Source organism: Tinamus guttatus, unplaced genomic scaffold (genome assembly GCF_059628265.1).
Source record: "Tinamus guttatus ecotype Peru unplaced genomic scaffold, ASM5962826v1 Tinamus_guttatus_pri_ptg001273l, whole genome shotgun sequence".
NCBI lineage: Eukaryota > Metazoa > Chordata > Aves > Tinamiformes > Tinamidae > Tinamus > Tinamus guttatus.
The window spans coordinates 167,300-191,227 of NW_028289807.1; the positions used below are offsets into that span (position 1 = coordinate 167,300).

Genomic DNA, 23,928 nt, shown 5'->3' on the forward strand with positions numbered 1-23,928 from the left:
CTTCTGTCACTCCTTCCTTACCTTTTTCTCACTGTGTGCTAACTAGTATTCTTTGTACATTGAGGATTTTTGTTGCTTGGAGCCATGTTTTCTAAGTCAGACTTGCACTTCACTCTGCTGTACAGACATTGCTGTTTAAGGTGCTCTGTGTATGTACTAGCATTTAGCAATAACTACCAATCAAATCTGGCAAATACCACTAATTATTGAATGCATTCAAAACCAAAAATTATCCATATGCATAGATAATATGGCAGACTGTGTTGCTGAGAGAGAATAGTAAATTAAATACTACTCTTTTTCACACCAATAGAAGGAGCACAAATACTAGTTAAAAGTCTGAAGCATCAGTAACTTCCTAGGATTTTTAACTGTTCCTGTCTCTGTACTTCAATGGTTATGTTGAAAGATAATTGGATCATAGATGCTTTACAGTGCAGCAAGCAAGTGCAATATTTTTTTTATGTCTCTATAAGGAAAATATTCCCCTCAGTTTATTAATTTATATGAGTATTTTAGGTTAATGTTGTATGTCAGTATCTGTAACATGCAAAATCATTCTGATTTTCATTTTGGCCAATTATACATTTTTTAATACTTTACTATAAAGCAAAACAACAAGTATTTTTCCTTCCTGCTTTCATGTTATGATCAAAGAACTGATATATGGTTAATCTTCTATTTAAGTCAATGATAATTCATTATTTGACCTCTTTGGAAGGAAGATAGATAAGATTCTTGAAGATTCTGGGACCTTTGAGAGCGATTTTTGGCTTAATCACACTAATAGAAACCTGCTTAGTCTGGAGTTGCTTCAGATTTAATCATGCATAATTTAAACCAGAATCATATTCTCGAACTAGAAAATGCAGTCTTTGCTACTGACTCCAGCAATTTAGCAGGCAGTGTTTCTGCATTTTGTTGTATTTTCAAGTGTAATATGAGAAGATTAAAAAAAAAGATTGTTTACATATGTTTAATTCTAGTTTAATAGAGCTAGAAAGTAATTAAAAGCAATACATTTTTGGTACATTTGAAAAGTAATTTGATTTTATAATTTGGAATTTATTCAAATTGGATAAGTAGTTTTTGTGTGTGTGTGTGTATATATATAAAAAATGAGCAAAGATATTCAAATGTTCAAATGTACAAAGTTGTAAGGTTTTCAATTCAAGTCAATTCTAAAATACTCATTTAATAAAATGTATGAAAATCTCACCTTGAAACATTCTATGGAAGTTTTATACACTTATTGTACATGTGTCCATATTTATTTTTATTTGTATGTTATGTAATGTATATCTTGTGAATTTGTATCTATATTAATGATTATATAAACACATGTAATGAACTTGTGTTTTTACTAATATAACACATAAAACATGTTTTTGCAGGCCTTCAGGAGGAGGAAAATATTGTCTTGGCGAAAGGAAACGATATCGCTCCTGTAATACTGATGTAAGTAAATTTTGTTTCACTATCAAAGTATAATCAAATTTTCTGGTTTTCTTTTTGCCATCAGTGGATGCATTCCAGTTAGAAAAAGGATTGATGAAAACTGTGAATTTTGCATTTTACTGGCAAATCGTCCTGTTGGACACCTCTATACTGCAGGCTCCCTACATGTTGCTGCATGTCAGGGTCCCCATCTCAATATTATGCCCAACTGCAGGCTTTACATTAAGGCCTAGAATGAGTTCAACTTTGGCATCCATGTTTAAGGTGATCGTATGTGTTCCCATGCCCCATCGGACCAAAGATCTGTCTAGCCCAGTGTCCTGTGTCATAACCATGGTGCTTAGGGAAAGATTATAAAAATTGTGTCAGTCAAGGCATGATTTTTCTAAGGGTAAGCCTTAAAAGCTTCCAGAAACCAAGTGTTTAAAAGTCTTGGGCTTGGCATTGTATCTGTACCATCCTATCATCTGTACCATTGTTATCTGGACCGGTAGTCCCTCTTACATATTCTTTGTTATACAGTCATCTGAAGTATTCTGTGAAATGTACTACATAGGATTTAAACTTCCTGCTTTGCCATCAGGTATCCACTGGTTCTTGTTATCAAAATGATTGTGCTTTTAGCTTCATTTTAGAGCCAAGTCCAATGAGCTGCTACCGAGATGAGTAGAGCAGTGTAGACAGCCACATACGCAAAATCAAATTACAAACCAAAATTATAAATTGAAAAAACTTAAAAATTGAATCACATAAAAGTATTCAGCAATATAGTAGGTTTTTCAAGTCAGCACAGCATTAATATTTTTTTTGGTTCAGATTTGTTTATATTTGTTTCTAAAAACAAGAAAGTTCAAGGGGAGAAAATGATATTGAAAAAGAGCATTAATTAAAAAGGCAACTAGAATTTTGTAGGTTACGCTTTGCCTGATATCCTTCCAGGGAAGAATTGATGTGCACAACTGCACAGCTGCATTGTGTCTCAGCTGTTTATCTTCTGATACAGTTTGGAAATATTATTTCTTAAAACAGCTCTGGTCCAAGAAACCAGAACATTAACTACTAGAGATAGTTCTGAACTACTATTTAGGGAATTATTCATCATCTTATATAGCTGATTGTTCCTATCTAAGTGTAGTAGTTTGTCTTTATTGAACTCCATCCGTTGGTCTGTTTCAAAACACTGCTTCAGTATGTCAGAAACCTTTAAAATTATGGCCTGATATTCCAAAGCACTTGCTTCCTATCTATACTCAGATTTCAGTCAATAATTTAAATAAGAAACTGGAAAATAAACTTGCATTTCATTTCAAAACGAGCAGACTGACTCAGGCCAGACAGTTTGGAAATGACATTGTTATGGTTTTACTGTGAATCGTTTTTTTTCAACATACCTTTTGGGTATGGCTTTTCAGTGTATAAACATATTATGACTGACAAGTTTAAATTTACTGTCTTAATGGTTATAATGATTGTAGTCTATTTCATTTATAATACTTTTTAGAGCTCTAAATAAATAAGAATTTCTGAGGCTAGTAGATTTTATTTTAAAAATTATGATGGTCCTTATTGCTTGACATTTTTAATGGAATGGTATGTTTGATTAATGTAAGTGTTAAGAGCATGCTGATCTGTCATCATTTTTGAGAAATGTGTTGTTTGTACATCTTTCCTGTTGAGTTGTTTTTTGTAGTGTCAACATTCATTGCCCATCTGTAATTTTAAAAGTAGCACTCCCTAAAGCTCCTACTATTCATAAACAAAAGTGCCTTCATTTTGACTTCATTTGTCTTTCATAGATGAGTTAGTTCTGTTGCCCGTTCTTATGACCATTTTCATTCTTTGGAAGCAGTGCACACACTCCCACTAGGCATATTTCTCATCAAAGACTTTCAAAGCCATATATGACTTCTTAATTCAGAAGGCATCTGCTAATGGAAACATTGAGATCAGCAGAAAAGGACATTAGCTAATGAGTTCTGGAAACAAAGGGTGATAGAAAGAACACAATCAGAAACTTATTTTCTAATACCAACCTCTCTATCTCTTACAAAAATATACATATTTTTGCAAGCAAAGTTCCTCTATTGAAAAAAAAATGCTTATAGAATTGCAAAATAACAACTTAAGATCTCTCATTATCTACTTAAAATATTTATAAAATCTGAAGCTTAATCTGGTACGTATCTAAGACAGTTAAGAGTCTCCTAACTTTTTCTAATACAGTGAAAAAGGTTCTGTGAATGCTTTATACATATGAATGTGTACATACACATACCTTCAGAAGATTCCTTTTCTTGTGCCTTTTCTCTCAACAGGATATGGGCAAATGAAATTAGTTAGTTCATTTATGAATACATTCACAGACATTTTTCATTGCTGTCATGATTCTTAACATTTTCAAAAGTTTGTTTTTTCATTTGAGGAGCTACCTGTTGGAACAGAAGCTGAATCTCAACTAACACCCTTCTGGCTGTGTTTCTCATTCTCTGTGATATACAGTATAGTCCTTTGTTGATGAGAAACCTCGTGACTTCAATTACTGAAGTCTGCCTGCCTTGAAGCTCTGAGATGCACAGATTTTGGGGAGATCAGATATTTAGTGTTATGTCAAGATCGATTCAATGATTTGTTAACACTTTATTTTTCCTTCAAGTTAAATAATTTTGAAACTCTTTCTAAATTCAATGCTTTTTCACTCAAAATTAGAATCCTTTCATCATGTTCTACTCAAGACCTTCTTCAGATCAGATTATAAACTGCTATATATTTGATGGGATCCTACTTTATGTTTTGCAGTCTCCAAACAGAGTTTGGAAAGTTGTTTCACAGGAATTATCCATATGCATACTGTACGCCCTGCAAAATGAGAAATAATTTACCCAATGAAGATAAACACTTCTTGCCCCTTAGCCTTGGGGAAGGAGTACATGGGGAGTCAGTACTCAAGAGGTGACATTTTGTAAATGCATGTTGTAGCTTGCCTTGCAGTAAATTATTTGCGCTTTTATACCTGTTTGTTTTGAATGCATTTCTCAAGTTACTTCCTCTAGAGCAGTAGTGAGGTACTTAAAAAGATAGGAAAGAAAAATATATGTTTGATGACCAACAGCTAGTGGGGAATGATGGGACTCATCTTAGCAAGAGGGGCACACGTCTCTTTGCAAAAAGGCTGGCCAACCTGGTTAGGAGGGCTTTAAACTAGGCAAGAAGGGGGAAGGGGAGTGGCACACTGACACGGCAAGCAGTACCGCACAGCCCAGGTCAGATGGCGTCCAGCGGGAGTATGGTAGTGGGGAAGTGAGGATAGGAAATGATCACGGAGTGTCCTCTTTCACCCCTCCTGGGAAACCTGGGGCCTCTGTTGCTTCCCTGAAATGCCTGTATACCAATGCGCGAAGCATGGGGAATAAGCAGGATGAACTGGAGATCTGTGTGCGGTCCCAGCGTCATGATCTCATCGGAATCACAGAGACGTGGTGGGATAGCTCGCACGACTGGAGCGCTGCCATGGAAGGCTATGTGCTCTTTAGGAAGGACAGGCTGGGAAGGCGAGGTGGTGGAGTTGCTCTTTATGTGAGAGAGCAACTGGAATGCATGGAGCTCAACCTGGGGGTGGAGGATGAGCGAGTTGAGAGCTTGTGGGTAAGGATTAGAGGGCAGGCTAATGTGGGAGACACTGTGGTGGGTGTCTGCTACAGGCCACCTGACCAAGACGAGGAGGTTGATGAGGCCTTCTATAGGCAGCTGGATGTTGCCTCACGGTCACAGGCCCTGGTTCTCATGGGGGACTTCAACTACCCCGACATCAACTGGGAGGACAACACAGCCAGGCATAAGCAGTCCTGGAGGTTCCTGCAGAGCGTCGACGATAACTTTTTGACGCAGGTTGTGGAGGAGCCGACGAGGGGAGGTGGGCTACTGGACCTCGTGCTATCAAATAGGGAGGGCCTAGTAGGAGATGTTAAGGTGGGGGGTAGCCTCGGCTGCAGTGACCATGAGTTGGTGGAGTTCAGGATTCAGCGAGGAGGAGGCAGGGCTGTAAGTAGCCTTGCGACGATGGACTTCAGGAGGGCCAACTTTAGCCTCTTCAGAGACCTCCTCGGTAGAATCCCATGGGCTAGTGCTCTAGAAGGAAGGGGGGCCCAAGAGAGCTGGTTAGTTTTCAAGCGGCACTTCCTCCACGTCCAGCAACAGTGCATCCCTGTGTGTAGGAAGGGAGGCAGAGGGGGCAGGCGACCTGCGTGGATGAGCAAGGAGCTTGTGGCAATGCTCAAGCAGAAGGCAGCGGTATACAGAATGTGGAAAAAAGGACAGGCCCCCTGGGAGAAATACAGGAACGCAGTCAGGGAGTGCAGAGATGCGACAAGGAAAGCTAAGGCACGACTGGAAGGCAAGCTGGCAAGGGACGTTAAAAATAACAAAAAAAAATTTCTTCAAATACATTAACAGCAAAAGGAAGATCAGGGAAAACGTGGGTCCGCTGGAGGACGGGATGGGCACCTTGGTTACAAATAACACAGAAAAAGCAGAGTTGCTCAATGCCTTCTTTGCTTCGGTGTTTACCAAGGGCAGCCCTTTAGAGCCCCAGGCCCTAGAGACAAGAGAAGAAGCTGGTGGAGAGGAAGACTTGCCCTGGGTAGAGGAAGATTGGGTCAGAGAGCACCTAAGGAACCTCGATACCCACAAATCCATGGGCCCTGATGGGATGCACCCCAGAGTGCTGCGGGAGCTGGCAGATGCCATAGCTAAGCCGCTCTCCATCATCTTTGAAAGATCCTGGAGAATGGGGGAGGTGCCGGAAGACTGGAAGAAGGCCAATGTCACGCCAGTCTTCAAAAAAGGCAAGAAGGAGGACCCAGGCAACTACAGGCCAGTCAGCCTCACCTCCGTCCCCGGAAAAGTGATGGAACGGCTCATACTGGCCGTTGTCTCCAGGCACATGGAGGACAAGAAGGTGCTCAAGAGTAGTCAGCATGGATTCACCAAGGGGAAATCTTGCCTGACTAACCTGATAGCCTTCTATGATGAAATGACCGGCTGGATAGACGAGGGGAGAGCGGTGGATGTCGTCTATCTTGATTTCACCAAGGCTTTTGACACCGTCCCTCACAACATCCTCCTGGGCAAGCTCCGGAAGTGTGGGATAGATGAGTGGACAGTGAGGTGGATTAGGAACTGGCTGGATGGCAGGGCCCAGAGAGTGGTGATCAGCGGTGCAGAGTCTAGTTGGAGGCCTGTGGCTAGTGGGGTCCCCCAGGGGTCAGTCCTTGGTCCAGTCCTGTTCAATTTATTCATCAATGACCTGGATGAAGGCACAGAGTGCTCCCTCAGCAAGTTTGCTGATGACACGAAACTGGGAGGAGTAGCCGATACCCCAGAGGGCTGTGCTGCCATCCAGAGGGACCTGGACAGACTGGACAACTGGGCGGTGAAAAACCTCATGCAATTCAACAAGGCCAAGTGCAAGGTCCTGCACCTGGGGAGGAATAACCCCAGACACCAGTACAGGCTGGGGACCGAGCTTGTGGAGAGCAGCTCTGCAGAGAAAGACCTGGGTGTCATGGTGGATGATAAGTTGACCATGAGGCATCAGTGTGCCCTCGTGGCCAAGAAGGCTAATGGAATCCTGGGCTGCATTAAGAAGAGCATCTCTAGCAGGTCGAGGGAGGTGATCCTGCCCCTCTACTCAGCCCTGGTGAGGCCGCATCTGGAGTATTGTGTCCAGTTTTGGGCTCCACAGTACAAGAGGGATGTGGAGCTGCTGGAGAGAGTCCAGCGCAGGGCTACAAGGATGATCAGGGGCCTGGAACATCTGCCCTATGAGGAGAGGCTGAGGGAGCTGGGCCTGTTCAGCCTGGAGAAGAGAAGGCTGAGAGGGGATCTAATCAGTGTATATAAATACCTCAAGGGAGGGAGTGCAGAGGACGGGGATGGTCTCTTTTCAGTGGTGGCCACTGATAGGACTAGAGGAAATGGCCGGAAACTGAAACATCAAAAATTCCATAGGAACTTAAGGAAAAATTTCTTAACAGTGAGGGTGACAGAGCACTGGAACAGGCTGCCCAGAGAGGTTGTAGAGTCTCCTTCTCTGGAGATCTTCAAAACCCGCTTGGATGCAGTCCTGTGCCACGTGCTCTAGGTGTCCCTGCGTATGCAGGGGGGTTGGACTAGATGATCTCTAGAGGTCCCTTCCAACCCTAAGCATTCTATGATTCTATGATTCTATGATATAGCAGAAAAAAAAATTGTGAGGGTAGTCTGCACTTATGCAGACTCCACTTGCAGTAGTTGCAATAGAGTCCGAATTAGTGATTCAGAAGAAGAGCAAAATCCTGAGATGTTGCTAGCACTTGTCAGTACTTCCTGTGAGGACATGACTACTAAAATGGAAATATTTATTTTTACAAAAATGACGAAATCTGCCTACGGATTAATGGTCTTGCAGTGTTAGCCAAAAGCTTTGGCATCATTAGTGTATGAAACCAATTTAACTAAATTATGTTCAGTCACTTCAGTTTGTAGCTAAGTTATCCCTGGAAATGACAGTGCCATCATTAATTCATGATCTGCTGATGCAGATCAGAGCTGAAAACTCTGTCTTAGGAGTAGGTACCTCAGTGTAGGTAAAACTAGTTTCCCTACAGCCACAAAAACAGTTTGTGCAATAAGACTTTCAGAATCAAAGTGACATTCAATATCTACATCTGAAAGATCAGATCACAAGATTTTTTTTAACAATGTAGATATAGAAGTAATGATCCTTCTTTACTAATTCTTATATTTTATTGTGTTGTCCTAGTGTAACTACTTCAAAAAAGGTTTTGGTGATTTTTGAAGGATGTGCTGGTGGTTTAATTACTTTTTAATGGTAGCTTCATGCAGTTTAAATATCAGCCCTGTCAGTCAGTATCTAAGCATTTGGGATTGAAGAATGGGATGTAGTGACCAATATTCGATTTAGACTCAAGCTTTGAGAGGTCAGGATTGATCCTTCTCCTGCTTGGAGCAGATGATGCAGAAAGGTGAATCTAATTGATGATACCAATTTAAAAAGGCAAGTTTATGGAAGCTTATTTTGCTTTTCAAAAATTATTGTTTTCAGGCAATTTTTTTATTCTCACTCTTATGATCTAAGGGATTATAGTATTAAAAATATTAACCATTCCATTGTTTAGTAGTAAATATATTTAAAATTTATTTCTAATTAGAAAGGATGGAAGAGTGTTTTACAGAGAAAATTTTAAATTGCAAGACTGTCCAGTAATGTTCAGTGTTTTGGTTTATAGTACACCAGTTTTTTAAATCTGGAGAAAATTTCTGTAATTTTGAATCATAGTGCAATGGGCTGGGTATGATAGGAGCTTGATTAATGCATGCAGAAAGTTATAATTATTATGTTAATATTTGCATTGTGCAGTAAATTTTTAATGTGAATGTTTATATGGGCCCTTTCACTTGAATGCAGTTCAAATTCCTGAACAGTGCTAACTGGTTAGATATATAGGAAGACTGTGCCATAAATGGACTCCTCTGTTGCTCATAAAATAGTAATATTTATTAACACTACAATTTGTGTCAAACAAGTTTTCTCTCCGAGTCTAAAAATTATTTGAATCTGTATTTCAAATAATTAGTCTGATGAAGCTTGTACTTAGACAGCTAATTAAACATTGATTGCAATGTTTAATATGCTATTTGAATACTGTGAGTATTCACGGTTAGTTACTGTTACTACTTCTAAACTAAACCTACAGGTCAAAAATGTGGAAAAAAAGCAGAGAATTCAGTTTCTTCTGTAATTCTTTTCTGAGATGCGTTTCGTCTGTATCTACCTTTATTCAAATAAGGAAGCTAACTTCTAGATTTGTAACTGGTCATGAAAAGTAGTGAAAATTTAATTGACACCAGTTTTGATTACCCTTGGATACTACCAATAATCAGGACCAAATATTATATCTGGTCTCATTCTCTGCCTTAAACAATGTTTTTTTTTTCCAAAGCTACATGTAAACAAAGGTGATAGTAGGCAGCAGATCTCTAAAAAGTGTTTTCATTTTGATTATGTCTTAAAAACAGATCTTAATATAGCTGTAACAACTGAGCCTGGAGCTCTTAACAAAATGAATTTTGTATTTTAATTTTTCAGATGTTTTTTATGTGTGTTTATAAGAAGATATCTGATGGATTGATTACGAAGAGTAGTTTGAAAGTATTTTGACTGTTGAGCTACATGGAAATGGTTGTAACACTTAACTTTGTTTAAATTATTTCAGTTATTTCATGCCAGATGAAGATTACAAAATGGACATTTCAACCTGAGCACCAGTTGAATAGGAGTAAAGCAAGTGTCAGAATCAGAGCCACGAAAAAAAGAAGGGAATCACTAGACTAGTTTCTTGAGCTGATTTATTACAAGAAATTAATCTTTTATTGTTATGATTTTAGCCATGTCCTTCAGGGGCCCGTGATTTTCGAGAAAAACAATGTGCAGACTTTGATAATATGCCTTTCCGGGGAAAGTACTATCACTGGAAACCCTACACTGGAGGTAACGTGTAGCTTTGCAATTATACTAACATACTTGCTCTTTGAAGTCATATAAGTATTGTCTAGAAAGTAATATCTGACAAGGAAAGTTTTAATCGGTGTACTGTGAGCCAAGTTTGCTAACCTTGCACTTTTATCAATAGTTGAAAACGTTAAAGAAGAACCGTCTTGGTATTTTGGTAATGTTTTCTTTCACTGTGAAAGGGAGTGAGCGTTGTTTTAGGGTTTTTACTTTGAAATATGGAACTCTCTTCAATCCACAGTCACAACAGAGGATTTCATGTGTGATCTGTAAGTGCCTTTGATGATACAGTGATGAGTTCAATATAAAAATCATGTTGAAGTTCTTATCTAAGGTGGAAGTGTGAGGAGAAGGAAAAAGAAGAAATAGCACTTAGCAAAGTCTAAAAAAATTACTTCAACTACTGAGATATAAATAATTGCAATGTGCAGAAAAGGATATTTTGAAGCAGAGCAGACTATTGTAATTTTTTCTTTTTCTTTGGGACACTTTAATCAAGTTTATCATTGAATTGAATGATTTTATTCTTAGTTTTGTAGATTATGAGCCCCAAAAGGACTGTTGTGATCATTTGACCTGACTTGTAGCATAATTAAAGTTATAGGACTCGATTTTTACGGAAATAGAATCTGATTGTGATTTTTGAAATTTAAACTGACATATTATTAGAATTACTTTCTTTTATTTTTCATGTTTTTCAAATGGTGAAGTATTGTCTTTATTATTTTAAATTGTTCAATAATCATTAGGGTTGTATTAACATAATGGAATCGTTATGGAGCCACCCAACCTCGCCATATCTTACTATGAGCTGAAATAATCTTTTTTGCAAGAAAGAAGAGTCAAGTAGAGAAATCAATAAGGGGAAATAAAATAAAGTGTATATATATGTCAGGTATGAGATAAGATTATAAATTTCAGATCAGATCAGATTATGCATCTACTTTTTAATTATTAACTTTTCAAGAATTCTCTTTTTTCTTTGCTTTCATTGTCTAGGTGGGGTTAAACTGTGTGCATTAAACTGCTTGGCTGAAGGTTATAATTTTTACACTGAACGTGCTCCTGCAGTAATAGATGGGACTCAGTGCAATGCTGATTCACTGGATATCTGTATAAATGGAGAATGCAAGGTTACATATGTTTTATAAAATATTTATGAATTAGTTTGCTATTTATTGTCATTCCTTCTACATTTTGTACTGGTGCTCACTTGTTAACTACGCGAAACAAGCTTGTGTAAAAGTCAAGTTAATGAAATGGTAAGACTGAGACAAAAAAATAAGAAAGGTATTTGCATAGGTGAGAAAAATCATTTGAATTTCAGCAGCTTCTCTTAAGTATTAAAGCACTTATATCTAGAATTCTGCTTTTGTCTTCCTTATTTTAAATTGCTTTCCGTTCTTTGTTGAAGAAGCACTGGAAAAGGCAACAGGAGACAAGCAGATTCCTTGCATGCTTCCAAAGCCTATTCCATAGTTCCAATTAGAACTCCATTCTTGCCGGAAGACAGTATATGTTAACATTTTACCCATTTCTAACTAGTTCATCCTGTTGCAAACAATTCTGTTCATAATGTAATCAAAAGAGAAAGTTGTCACTATTGCTCTGTAGTTCTATGAAAAAAACGCATAACCATGCAACTATTTTCCCTTTATTAAATATCTGATTATCTTCTAAGCTTCCTATGAAATTGTATCACATGAAGTTGAAGAAAATTGGAAGTCCATGCTATATGTCTGATTATGTTCATCCCACTGCTGCTTCACTTTAGCAGAGCATTGATTTATGTACTTAAATCTAAACGTCTGAATAGTGCCATTGACTCTAATTATTTGGTTTCACCGGAATCACTAACTTACATGAAGGTGAACCCTATGCTTGTGTACTTTGCTAAACTGAGGGTTGAGGATTTATGGTTACTGAATAACATGCAATGAGATCAAGAGTGTTTGCCATGTATTAGAAAACTAACAAAAACAAAGTATAGGAACTCAGTTGTGCAATTCTGATGTTCTTTATATATTAAAAAAATCAGTACAATATTTGTTCTCACTTGTTCTCAGCATGTAGGTTGTGATAATATTTTGGGGTCTGATGCAAAGGAAGATAGATGTCGTGTTTGTGGAGGAGATGGGAGCACATGTGAAGCCATTGAAGGTTTCTTCAATGATTCATTGCCCAGAGGAGGTATGTGTATATACATCCATTCTGTTGTACAATGTATTTGATGTCTATTTTGCAAATACAGTGATCAACTGATTTCCAGCATGGGATTGTTGTTGATCCTTCATTCAGACATCGTAAGTGGAGTTGATTTAGAAGCTTTGACTTTCCTTAGGGTATTTGGTGTATTTTTTGTTGTTGTTTGTTTGTTTGTTTTCCCCAGTAATAGTTTGGATTTATGTAAAATACAAAAATAATTTTAATTACTTGATACTTAGTTGGACTTTAATGTACTAAAAAAAAGTGTGAAGTTTGTCTTTATTCATTAGTTATGGTCATGTTAAATGAAAATTTCAGTACAGTTTTAGTCTGTATGATGGAATCTGATATTTAACCATATATTTAACCACACATGAAATTTTAGGATTGAAAAAATCCAGAAGCATCTATAAGTTCATGTTACTAAGTTCTCAGGAAATATCTATGAGCACTTAGTTGAAAGTTTAGCTCATAAAATGCAATGTTAGTATTACCATCTTCATATTAGTAGTAGTACTATTGCATCTACAGTATGGTCTTGAGTCTTGGGCCCCCGATAAAAGAAAGATATTGATGAACTGGACTGAGTTCAGGGGAAGCCACCAAGATTGCTGCGGGCTGGAGCACTTGCTACCACTATGAGGAGAGTCTGAGGGAACGGGGTTTCTTTGGCCTGGAGAAAATTTGTGGGGCCTAGGAGCAACCATCAAATACTTAAGAGGAGGTCATAGGGAAGAAAGAGACTGTTCTGTAGTGGATACATGGTGGGATGCAATGGCTGTAAGTTGAAACAAGAGAGAGAGAGACTGCATATAAAGAAAAGCCTTTTTCCCCATGTAGACAGTCCATCAGTGGACCGGGTTGCCCAGAGAGGTAGGACAGTTTCCATCTTCGGAATCTTTTAAGAGCCAAGTGGATAAAGCTCTGAGTAACCTGGTGTGATCTCCTAGCTGACCCTTTTATCAGGAAGTTGGATTACATTACATTTTGAGGTCCCTTCCAACTTGAATTATCCTGTGAACCTAAGGTCAATTTGTACGTTAATTACTTCTGATTCACTGTCAAAAATACTTCATTGGTGTTTTAAAAAAAATCCTGATTATATATTAAATTCTTGCTATTACTTTCACTTTTGTGTCTGAAATTCAGAAAGTTTTCCTTTACGTATCATGAAAGAGAATATTTAAGTACATTTAATCTTGTATTAATTTTCAATAGTAAATAATTTATTGTTAAATGATTTAAATATTATTTCTTGGTGTTTTCTTAAACAATATATCTTTATCTTATAGGCTATATGGAAGTGATTCAGATTCCAAGGGGTTCTGTGTACATTGAAATAAAAGAAGTGGCAATGTCAAAGAACTACATTGGTAAGAGGATGGTTTATATAACCGACTGTTACTAAGATAGATAGACTTTTGGAATTGATTTGCAGGTACAGTTTTCTGCTCTGGCCACATATAAAGTAGTGCACACAGTAGAAGCAATGGAGGGCATGGTGGTTGAAATGGTGGTCAGACAGGCGCAAAAAGAGCAGCAATTGTTTGGGACATATTCTCCTGACGTAGAGCTAATGAAGTGCAGCATGTGAACCCTCCTTGTCTATGTCAGGGGGAAATGAGGTTAAACTTCACTGTTTAGTGTCATAAATTGAGCTGAAGTGAATGAGGAACTTTTACATGATCTGCAGTCTTACTTTGTAAGAGTGTCTTCCATGTGGCAAGTCTCTATGGAGGATTATACTGTTTTAAAACAGTGTTATCCTTGGAACAATCTTTCAACAACAGCCATACTTACTTAGATGTTCTTTTAAACTGTTCTGTCTCTCTACCATAGCACAGTTTAATTATTATTTAGTGCTGCCTCTCTATCATATCATAGTTTAATTATTGTAATTATTATTGTAGTTTAATTAATATTAATTTCACAGTTTTTCTGTGTTGTAGGGACTTAATGCCATTCCTGTTTTATAGATAAGGGAAATGTGGCAGAGAAAAACTCTCTCTTAACTGAGGTCATTCAAGAAGCCTGTAGTAAAGCACATGATTAAATTCAGCTTCCCAGATTACATTTCCTTTCTTTAAGGATTCTCTTAAATTTGCTTTTCCTTTTTGTAATACTAATATATACTAATTTGGCTTTACCAAACTCAAAATACGCATTTCTGAAAATGTTTCTATCCTGATGTGCACAGAACTCGGATCACAGTAGTATAAGAACACCATTTTTTTCAGTCCAAAATGGCTCAGAGCTGATAAGTTGTACAGCAAGCTAACAGGTGTACATTACCAAAAGCTCTTATTTGTTTAGGCTGAACATAAGTTAACTAGGCTATATGCATGTGCTATATCTATAACATTAATGTCTTGAAAAGGACTGTGATGCATGGAAATGAGAGTCTGAAGGGCAATTAACATTCCAGGTAAATTAAATTTTAAATTGATTGTATTAATGATGGTATCTGCTACTTTCAGTTGCTACTCTTCTTTCTGCCTACCCCCAGTTTCCCATAATTCAGCAGATTGAGTCTCCATTCTGCAGGAAGAATAGCATCCACTGCTCCAGCAAAAAAAGAATGTTTATTATTCCTTCAGCATCACACTTCCCCCTGGCCCCTGCCCTTTGTCAAAATATACTGTTGGTAAGGTTGCTTACATATCCTATGCTTGGCATATCAAACAGAGGCAGTGGGAGGGAGAAGCACAATGCATCCTATAATGGTCATTTTATGCTAAGAACCACGTTATCAAAAATTCATTTATAACCTTAAAATCTATACCAGTATTAATGTTGTTATAGTCAAATTAGATAATTGTTTTTCTGATTCCATGGGTAGCTGAAAGTCAGAATAAACTTAACTACTGCAGTTAAGTTTGTTATTCTTTTAATTTATAAGCAAAGTGATCTTCTTTTGGAAAGCATTTAGATTGGATTTTTTCTTTCATTTTATATATATTTACCTTTTTTTTTTTTTTTTTGCTTAAGTAAAAAATGTAGGCAGCTGCTTTGGTATCTGTCCACAGATTTAAAAATGTAAAGTCACAGAAGCCCTAGCTAACAAAAATGGGGGATTCCTTTTCCTCACTGGTTTCTTGAGTTTCTGATTTCCAAATGAGCTTTTACCTCCTCATGAAAGATGATTTTACTAAGTCTGAAGGGTCATTTCATTTTGTGTGTGACTCTGTACTGCAAGTGTGAACCAGTGTTGGATCACCAGTTCCTGGGGAAAGGAATACTTCTAATTTCTCTGCTCCCTTAAAAGTACTTTACAAGCATGACAGTGGTTAAAAATGTGTTTGTTTTCTTACCTCAAGGTACCACAAGAGTATTATTTTTTAAAACATTTCTTTAGTGGCAGTTTCCCCACTCCTTATCTCTAAGGAGTTCTGCCTATTGCTCCAGGCCTGCTCTTTGCATGGTCACTATAAGAACCAGATTAGGGAACTGATTCAGCTGAAAATAACAATTTAAGCATATTGCTATTATATTTGGTTTTATATGCACTGCTGCCAAATATGTGAACACAATCTAAGAAATCAATTGAAAATATGCAAAAATTAATAACAGCCTCCCTCTGTAGCTCTCACGCTGGCTTCAAGGTTTCTTCTTTCTTCCTTTCAGCTAGTAGACTCACTTGTAACAAATATCTTACAGTTCCTAAGCTAGGATCCAGGTCTTCTGCAAGCCCTGGCCTCATGTTTAGGTTGCAGTTAGATATTTGGCAACTTTATTAACTCAGTCAGCACCTGTCCTCTCTCCCCTCATCTCTGGCTGCTCATTTCTGCACCAGTATCACATCTCGTGTTGTGCCAGCATGAGTGCATGTTTCTGCAGCTGCATAATAAATAAGTTTTTAAACTGATCTGTTCAAAAAGTAACAACAGCAACAACAAAAATGCCTGTTTCTACTGCTTCTGAAAAAAAATGCATGTCGAGTAATGCTGTTATCTTCCCTGAAATGGGTTCATCTGGGTTGACATCTTCCTTTACATCCTCCTTAGGTAACTGTTTTGAGTGCTAGTTTCTCCTAGGCTTCCTGCATTCTCAAGTTCTTTTAAGTGATTTGATTAGGATATTAACTTGCTTCTTCTGTCTCATATGCTAATAACTTTGTCATTGCTTCAGCATTGTCATGTAATTGTTTTACTGGAATGCTGCTCACGGCTGTGTGAACTTCACCTAGGCATTACAACTGTCATTGAGCAAATCTATTTACACAATGCAAATACATTTTTCTTTGGCAGGCAGACAAGTGAAAAAGGAAGTGCTTCACTTTCTACATCAGTTTGAATATATAAAGCATGTAATTGATAGCATATAAGGTCAGAATGATGAATTATGTAAAAACATGTATGAGAACATTTGTTCTCCTGTGTTCATTTATATGTCTTAAGTAATATAATTGAAGAATTCATCTTGTTTGCTGTTAATAGAGACTAGACATGCTGAGAAGAAAACATTTGGGAATAACAAAGTGATGGAATAAAAGACTATGTTGCATGTCTTTTGAATACGTCTTGCTGCCTTTGGGAGATCCTATGGCAATTCTATTAATTGAGCTAGATCTTTTAAAGCAGAGTGGATAGAAATTTTGTCTATGTGGCAGAGTGATATCACTAATAAAACAGTATTGGTGTTCAGCTGTAATGTCATTTCATCTACCTACTTAAAATATATAAATATTTGGAGTTTTGTTCCTTTCTTTTAATACAGTACTGCCTACAATTTGTCTTGTTCTCTGTTCGCTTTTTTTCTACCTACTTTTCTTGTACTGCAAAACCCATATAGACATAAGAATCTGAGTTATTTTGAGAAGCCCAGATAACTGAATGTGTCAGAGCTAGTTTTCTTCACCAAAAGCATGTGCGTGATTCCAGAGTAAATTCAGAGAACTCCGTGGAGTTAGATTTATGCTATGGAAAGACATTCCCCAGGCCCTAGAGGCAAGAGAAGAAGCTGGTGGAGAGGAAGACTTGCCCTGGGTAGAGGAAGATTGGGTCAGAGAGCACCTAAGGAACCTCGATACCCACAAATCCATGGGCCCTGATGGGATGCACCCCAGAGTGCTGCGGGAGCTGGCAGATGCCATAGCTAAGCCGCTCTCCATCATCTTTGAAAGATCCTGGAGAATGGGGGAGGTGCCGGAAGACTGGAAGAAGGCCAATGTCACGCCAGTCTTCAAAAAAGGCAAGAAGGAGGACCCAGGCAACTACAGGCCAGTCAGCCTCACCTCCGTCCCCGGAAAAGTGATGGAACGGCTCATACTGGCTGTTGTCTCCAGGCACATGGAGGACAAGAAGGTGCTCAAGAGTAGTCAGCATGGATTCACCAAGGGAAAATCTTGCCTGACTAACCTGATAGCCTTCTATGATGAAATGACCGGCTGGATAGACGAGGGGAGAGCGGTGGATGTCGTCTATCTCGACTTCACCAAGGCTTTTGACACCGTCCCTCACAACATCCTCCTGGGCAAGCTCCGGAAGTGTGGGATAGATGAGTGGACAGTGAGATGGATTAGGAACTGGCTGGATGGCAGGGCCCAGAGAGTGGTGATCAGCGGTGCAGAGTCTAGTTGGAGGCCTGTAGCTAGCGGGGTCCCCCAGGGGTCAGTCCTTGGTCCAGTCCTGTTCAATTTATTCATCAATGACCTGGATGAAGGCACAGAGTGCTCCCTCAGCAAGTTTGCTGATGACACGAAACTGGGAGGAGTAGCCGATACCCCAGAGGGCTGTGCTGCCATCCAGAGGGACCTGGACAGACTGGACAACTGGGCGGTGAAAAACCTCATGCAATTCAACAAGGCCAAGTGCAAGGTCCTGCACCTGGGGAGGAATAACCCCAGACACCAGTACAGGCTGGGGACCGAGCTTGTGGAGAGCAGCTCTGCGGAGAAAGACCTGGGTGTCATGGTGGACGACAAGTTGACCATGAGGCAGCAGTGTGCCCTCGTGGCCAAGAAGGCCAATGGGATCCTGGGCTGCATTAAGAAGAGCATCTCTAGCAGGTCGAGGGAGGTGATCCTGCCCCTCTACTCAGCCCTGGTGAGGCCGCATCTGGAGTACTGTGTCCAGTTCTGGGCTCCACAGTACAAGAGGGATGTGGAGCTGCTGGAGAGAGTCCAGCGCAGGGCTACAAGGATGATCAGGGGCCTGGAACACCTGCCCTATGAGGAGAGGCTGAGGGAGCTGGGCCTGTTCAGCCTGGAGAAGAGAAGGCTGAGAGGGGATCTAATCAGTGTATATAAATACCTCAAGGGAGGGAGTGCAGAGGACGGGGATGGTCTCTTTTCAGTGGTGGCCACTGATAGGACTAGAGGAAATGGCCGGAAACTGAAACATCAAAAATTCCATAGGAACTTAAGGAAAAATTTCTTAACAGTGAGGGTGACAGAGCACTGGAACAGGCTGCCCAGAGAGGTTGTGGAGTCTCCTTCTCTGGAGATCTTCAAAACCCGCTTGGATGCAGTCCTGTGCCACGTGCTTTAGGTGTCCCTGCGTATGCAGGGGGGTTGGACTAGATGATCTCTAGAGGTCCCTTCCAACCCTAAGCATTCTATGATTCTATGATTCTATGATTCTTTTTCAGAGCTTACAGTACTGATAGAAATGACTACTAACCCTTGCTGAATATGTCTCCAGCAGAATGTTACTGCTTCTCCAACCGTCTGCTCTTTATATAAATGCTTTCTAATCTATTTTAGAAAACTTGATTGTCATTTGTAAAGACCTCTTTCCTAACTGCTTATGCTAAGCCATCTGTACACAAAGATATAGTTGAGACTAAAGCTTGATCTTAAGATGTCTTATTCCTTATGATTGCAATGTAAATTCCCTCTCCAGCAAAGTGAGTGTTTTGTCTAAGCAAAGAGCAAATCTCCATTTAATTGCATGTTTTCAAACAGCATTTTCCTGTTAAGAACATATTTTATTTGAAGTGAATATGAATGTCAAATAATCTAGTAATCTTTATAATTGCCTTAAATTAAGAACTCAATCTAATTAACATCTATTCAACTCAATATCTGTTATCTAGAAACTTTATCTAATATGTTTGGTAAAATATCAAACATATGTCCTTGAGCAAAATCTGTTTGTCCAACCTAATTGGTCAGTTTACTAAGAAATTTATATTTTAACTGCTGTACTTTCGTGGTTTAGTGCTGTAATCTAGGAATAATAAAACAACTTTAGAGATGAAACAGCTAGCATTTGGTTTTGTGTTATAAATATCTTGGATATATGCATTGAGGAGGAAAAAAAATGGGCAAAGGAGCAAGAGTTGAGTTGACCATGTTTCCGACTCAGTCTTCTCCGTTTTTTACTTCTCAGCTTGTTATCTGAGATACCTATGCTTATGTTTCTAGAAATTATACTGGTAGCTGATTATAAAATTGGGATTTACTTACATCTGTGTAGAATACATTGCAGGCGGGCTCAGCTTTAAGGCTGAATACATAATGTAGATTGCATGTGGCACACTTTTAATTCTCATAGCATGAGCATCTTGAAATCTGCAAGGTATTGAAGATTATGATAAAGGCAGTATCATCCTGTGCCACGTGCTCTAGGTGTCCCTGCTTGAGCAGGGGGGTAGGGATCTTTAGAAGTCTCTTCCGACCTCAACCATTCTGTGATTCTGTGATCAAAGTGTATGAGGAATATTTAGACCAGTGCTAAAGAAAAGATTTTATAATGTGAAGTTCTCATACATCTGAGAGATTAGTAGTTTAATTTGCAATGGCTTCTCTATTATAAATGCTGCTTCCAATTTTTAGGTGGCTTGTATTTTTTTTTTAAGCTTTAAAATCTGAAGACGATGACTACTATATTAATGGTGCCTGGACTATTGACTGGCCAAGAAAGTTTGATGTTGCTGGAACAGCTTTCCATTACAAGAGACCAACAGATGAACCCGAGTCTTTGGAAGCCCTAGGCCCTACATCAGAAAATCTCATAGTCATGGTAAAGTTATAATTGTTATATTTTTGAATTTATAAATATGTACTTATATTCTGAGGAAAAATGAGGCCACGAATAGAATCAAAATAGATAGTGTTTACAAAGAATATACTGCTTGCCAAGTTCTAGGATTTAGGAATATTTTTTTTCAAATCAACTTTCTTATCTTTTAAAACTGGCAGGCAAACATTGTGATTAAAAAGAGGAATAAAGACAGGAAATCCCCAGAAAATCTCACTGAAAATACCCCAATATCATTCTCTTCTGTGTTATGTTGCTTCAGAATAATGATAGCATAAATTGTAAATGGGATGTGTATTGTGCCTCTGCGTACTTCTGAGACATCAGTGTTGCATATAGGAGCTGCATCAGGCTGTGATGGTGATGTGTGGTATCTGCAGAGTGCTCTGCTTTCCCAGCAATTCTGTAGATACCTGGTTTTAAACATGGCCTGAGGGAGAAGTTTCTGTACTTCGTATGGATACTCCAGAGTGTCATGATTTGACCTGTATTAAAGTATGTTGTTTTGACAGACTTTGCTCCTAATGGTTTATACAGAATGTGAGAATGTAACAGAAGATGGGCCCAAGGTCCTTGCGCCCTATCTCTGACAATAGGCAATAGTGAGGCCACTGTTACCCTGAGGAAGAGTGTGGGAACAGGGCCGCCAGATTTGCAGCTCAAGGTTTGTTTGAGCCAGACATTACACTTATGTGTATAGAATGATTTCTCCCTGGTTATTTAAATCTTAGGCAGCATTTTCAAACACCTGAACCCCTTCTTTTTTTTTCTGCTGCAGCTGTGGATAACTAGGGAGCCCATATAAAATGAGTTATGGAATGATTATAGTGGCTTTCTCAGTCAGTGCTACTGGCTTTCTTATCAGAAGTTTTTTGTCCTCCTGTCCAGTAGGGATGGATAGATATGTCTCTGCAAAATGTAACAAGGTAGAAGGGGGTGAGAAGTAACTCTAAGATGGATTGCTGTATTTTAATGTACTTGATACATAATATTAGCAACAAAAATCTTTGATAGAGGATCAAAGACTAGACTTACTAAGAAAGCACAGTGTTGGACAAGTGATATGTGGGAAAGGCACAGGAGTGAGGATAACCAAAAGCTCATAGTGACTAGAGTTGCTAAAGCTGGAGTGAGAGTTAATGATACTCATTAAAAGCTAATTCTGTTTTTCACCAAGCTAATTCTGTTGGCTAATGCAATGAGGGAAAATGACCTTTGTTGTTACTCCTATAGGCACAAGACGTATAAGCAAAGTCTGAATGTTAGGGTCACAACTGCTGTGTGGGTACTTCCTTACAAGATTTCAGTTAGAACTTAAAATTATGTTACATAATTAGGTTGCAATAATGTCCTTAATGAACTTTGACCTCAAAAAATATTCAGCTATCAAATTATTTTCCATCAATTAAGACATTGATTTCATGAAAACTATCTTTTTAAAATTGTTGTTTCAAGAATTGACAAAAGTTATGAATTTGTGGTAGTAAAGGAGGGGGAGGAAATAAGAAAGCTCACCTTTATTATTGTGTATGCTTTAAAAGTTAGTCCGGATTCTTTTGGAAATACCCGAAAGAACTATTGTGGCTCACTTTATTACCTTTTTCTTTCCACATACCTAAATTAAATGTCATTGTAGTTGCTCTCTGCTTGCCTCTTTTAATGGTGTAACCAGTTGTTTTCAACTACAGATTCTGCTACAGGAACAAAATTTGGGTATAAGGTATAAATTCAATGTTCCCATCTCTCGCACTGGCAGTGGAGACAATGAAGTTGGCTTTGTGTGGAATCATCTGCCTTGGTCAGAATGTTCTGCCACTTGTGCTGGAGGTAAGACACATACCAGGCAATCAAGCTGAAGGGTAAACTGAATTGCAACATACACATTACTACATAATTATGTGGGTAACTAACATGAAAATATTTCTTTCAGATATGCTTCAAAACTTAATTTAGTGAAAGAACATCTATTTTATCACATTGGATTTTGTTTGTTTTCAACTATATTTAATATGTACAGATTTTTGCATCAAATACAGTATATCTTGGCACAATGTATCTCTGTCTGCTGATGCTTCTTCTTGGATTCTCTTGAAGTTAGGGTATTTGCTTTTTACAGGAGCTTTCTTGATAAAGGACATTTGAAGTTTTGAAGTTTGACATTTGAAGTAAGGAGATAAACAGAAGGCAACTACAAATAAGGGACGTGTGTCTCTGCGTGTATGTATGTGTACTTCACATGATCCTAGGCAGGCCTCCTATCCTCCAGCCACAAAGGTCAGGATGTTTACTGGCAGCTCTTCTATAGGAGGTGATAACAACTGGATCCTACTTCCTGGCTGATGAGAATTGTTGCCACTGGTGGCAGCAATGGGGGATTTGTAGGTTGTCCCCCGTGATTTCATCATGGGTGCTTTTTGCCCACAATTTACTGTATTCCTAATCCTCCTCCCTCTAGTGGCCACCATTGCTGCTGCATGGACTGGTGAGTAGAAGTGCAGTGTGAATAGCATCATTCTCTCTGGAGACTGAATGCATCATCTCCCTGACACACCTCAGTTGCAGAAGACCAGGGAGAGAGATTTAAATCCACCTTAGAATTTCAGCTTTCAGCTGTGCAGCACACTGTCAGTAATGAGAGGAATCAACTGTTTATATTTAAAGAACTTTCAGACCAAATATTTGTCTTTTTTTAATGCTACTGGAGGTGTTTACGTTTAGAGGCATCTTGACTCATCTCTGCTTGGATCATACTGTGGCTGTTATGGGTTGTTTGCTGCTTAAGCACTGGCAGTTTACTTAGCTGTGTGTAAGACACAGAGCAATACAGTTTCTCTTCTGTGTAGCTAAAGTCTTGAAACAGAGGCATGTAACCACCTGTGTGACGGACTGCTTTTTCCACTAGTATTTTAACATTCTAGAGTCTGTAGAAAAATTGAAGTTTGAGAGAAGTAGGAAGGTAGAGAAGTGTCTGTCTCATAGCAAAACACATCTAAGTTTCAAAAATGTACAAGTACTGCCAAATCCTGGTTTTATGACAGTAGTCAGTTAATGAACCTTCTGAAGTCAAAGGGAGAACTCCCACTGATATAAGTAGAGACAAGATTTTGGCATGAATCTTTTGTCATACAAATCATTAGCGTGTCACAGTTGCAGAAATACAGAGAAAATGATTTGGCCTGAAGGAGTAGGCCTCTGCCTTGAGAAACATTTTGGCATAGTTAATTAACTTTTAAAGAAAGACATGTGAGTCATGGACATCCACTGTCTCTGCATATTTATTACTCATTTGATTTTGTGTGTTTTTTTTTTTTTCTATTGAAAGATCATCTTAAATAGTTTATGGTGGCTAAACAACATACTTTTCTCTCATTCAGCTTAATGTGAGGATATACTGTGGTAACTTAAGATCTGTGCTCAGAGAATAAATGTTTAATTGTAGCTATAATTCATGTAGAAACTGTATCTGTTTTCTCCATATGAATACCTTCTATTCCCCGAAGTTTATGAAACACCTTTTACCACCTTTTACTTTCCTGTTGCAGTTGCAAACCACAATTTCGGGGGGTTGTTTTTAAAAATAGATACAGCATCAAGATGACTGCAGTTTTAATTTCAGAATATTATATGCTCCATGTAATTTTAAATTTGGCTGCTGAAAGTCATGCAGACTATTTATGAATTGAAATCTGTAAAACATCTCAAATCTCTCGGGAG

General features: G+C 38.5%; 1 protein-coding gene across 1 annotated transcript in view; it reads left to right on the forward strand.

Moving 5' to 3' along the window:
- LOC104580724 (A disintegrin and metalloproteinase with thrombospondin motifs 6) overlaps nucleotides 1–23,928 on the forward strand; it is a 131,259-nt gene that overhangs the window by 90,609 nt on the left and 16,722 nt on the right. Inside the window, exons 14-20 of the mRNA XM_088538941.1 lie at nucleotides 1,395–1,458; nucleotides 9,904–10,006; nucleotides 11,027–11,160; nucleotides 12,094–12,217; nucleotides 13,525–13,605; nucleotides 20,033–20,196; nucleotides 21,903–22,041. Coding sequence (XP_088395067.1) covers nucleotides 1,395–1,458; nucleotides 9,904–10,006; nucleotides 11,027–11,160; nucleotides 12,094–12,217; nucleotides 13,525–13,605; nucleotides 20,033–20,196; nucleotides 21,903–22,041 — 809 coding nt within the window. The remainder of the gene's footprint in view (nucleotides 1–1,394; nucleotides 1,459–9,903; nucleotides 10,007–11,026; nucleotides 11,161–12,093; nucleotides 12,218–13,524; nucleotides 13,606–20,032; nucleotides 20,197–21,902; nucleotides 22,042–23,928) is intronic.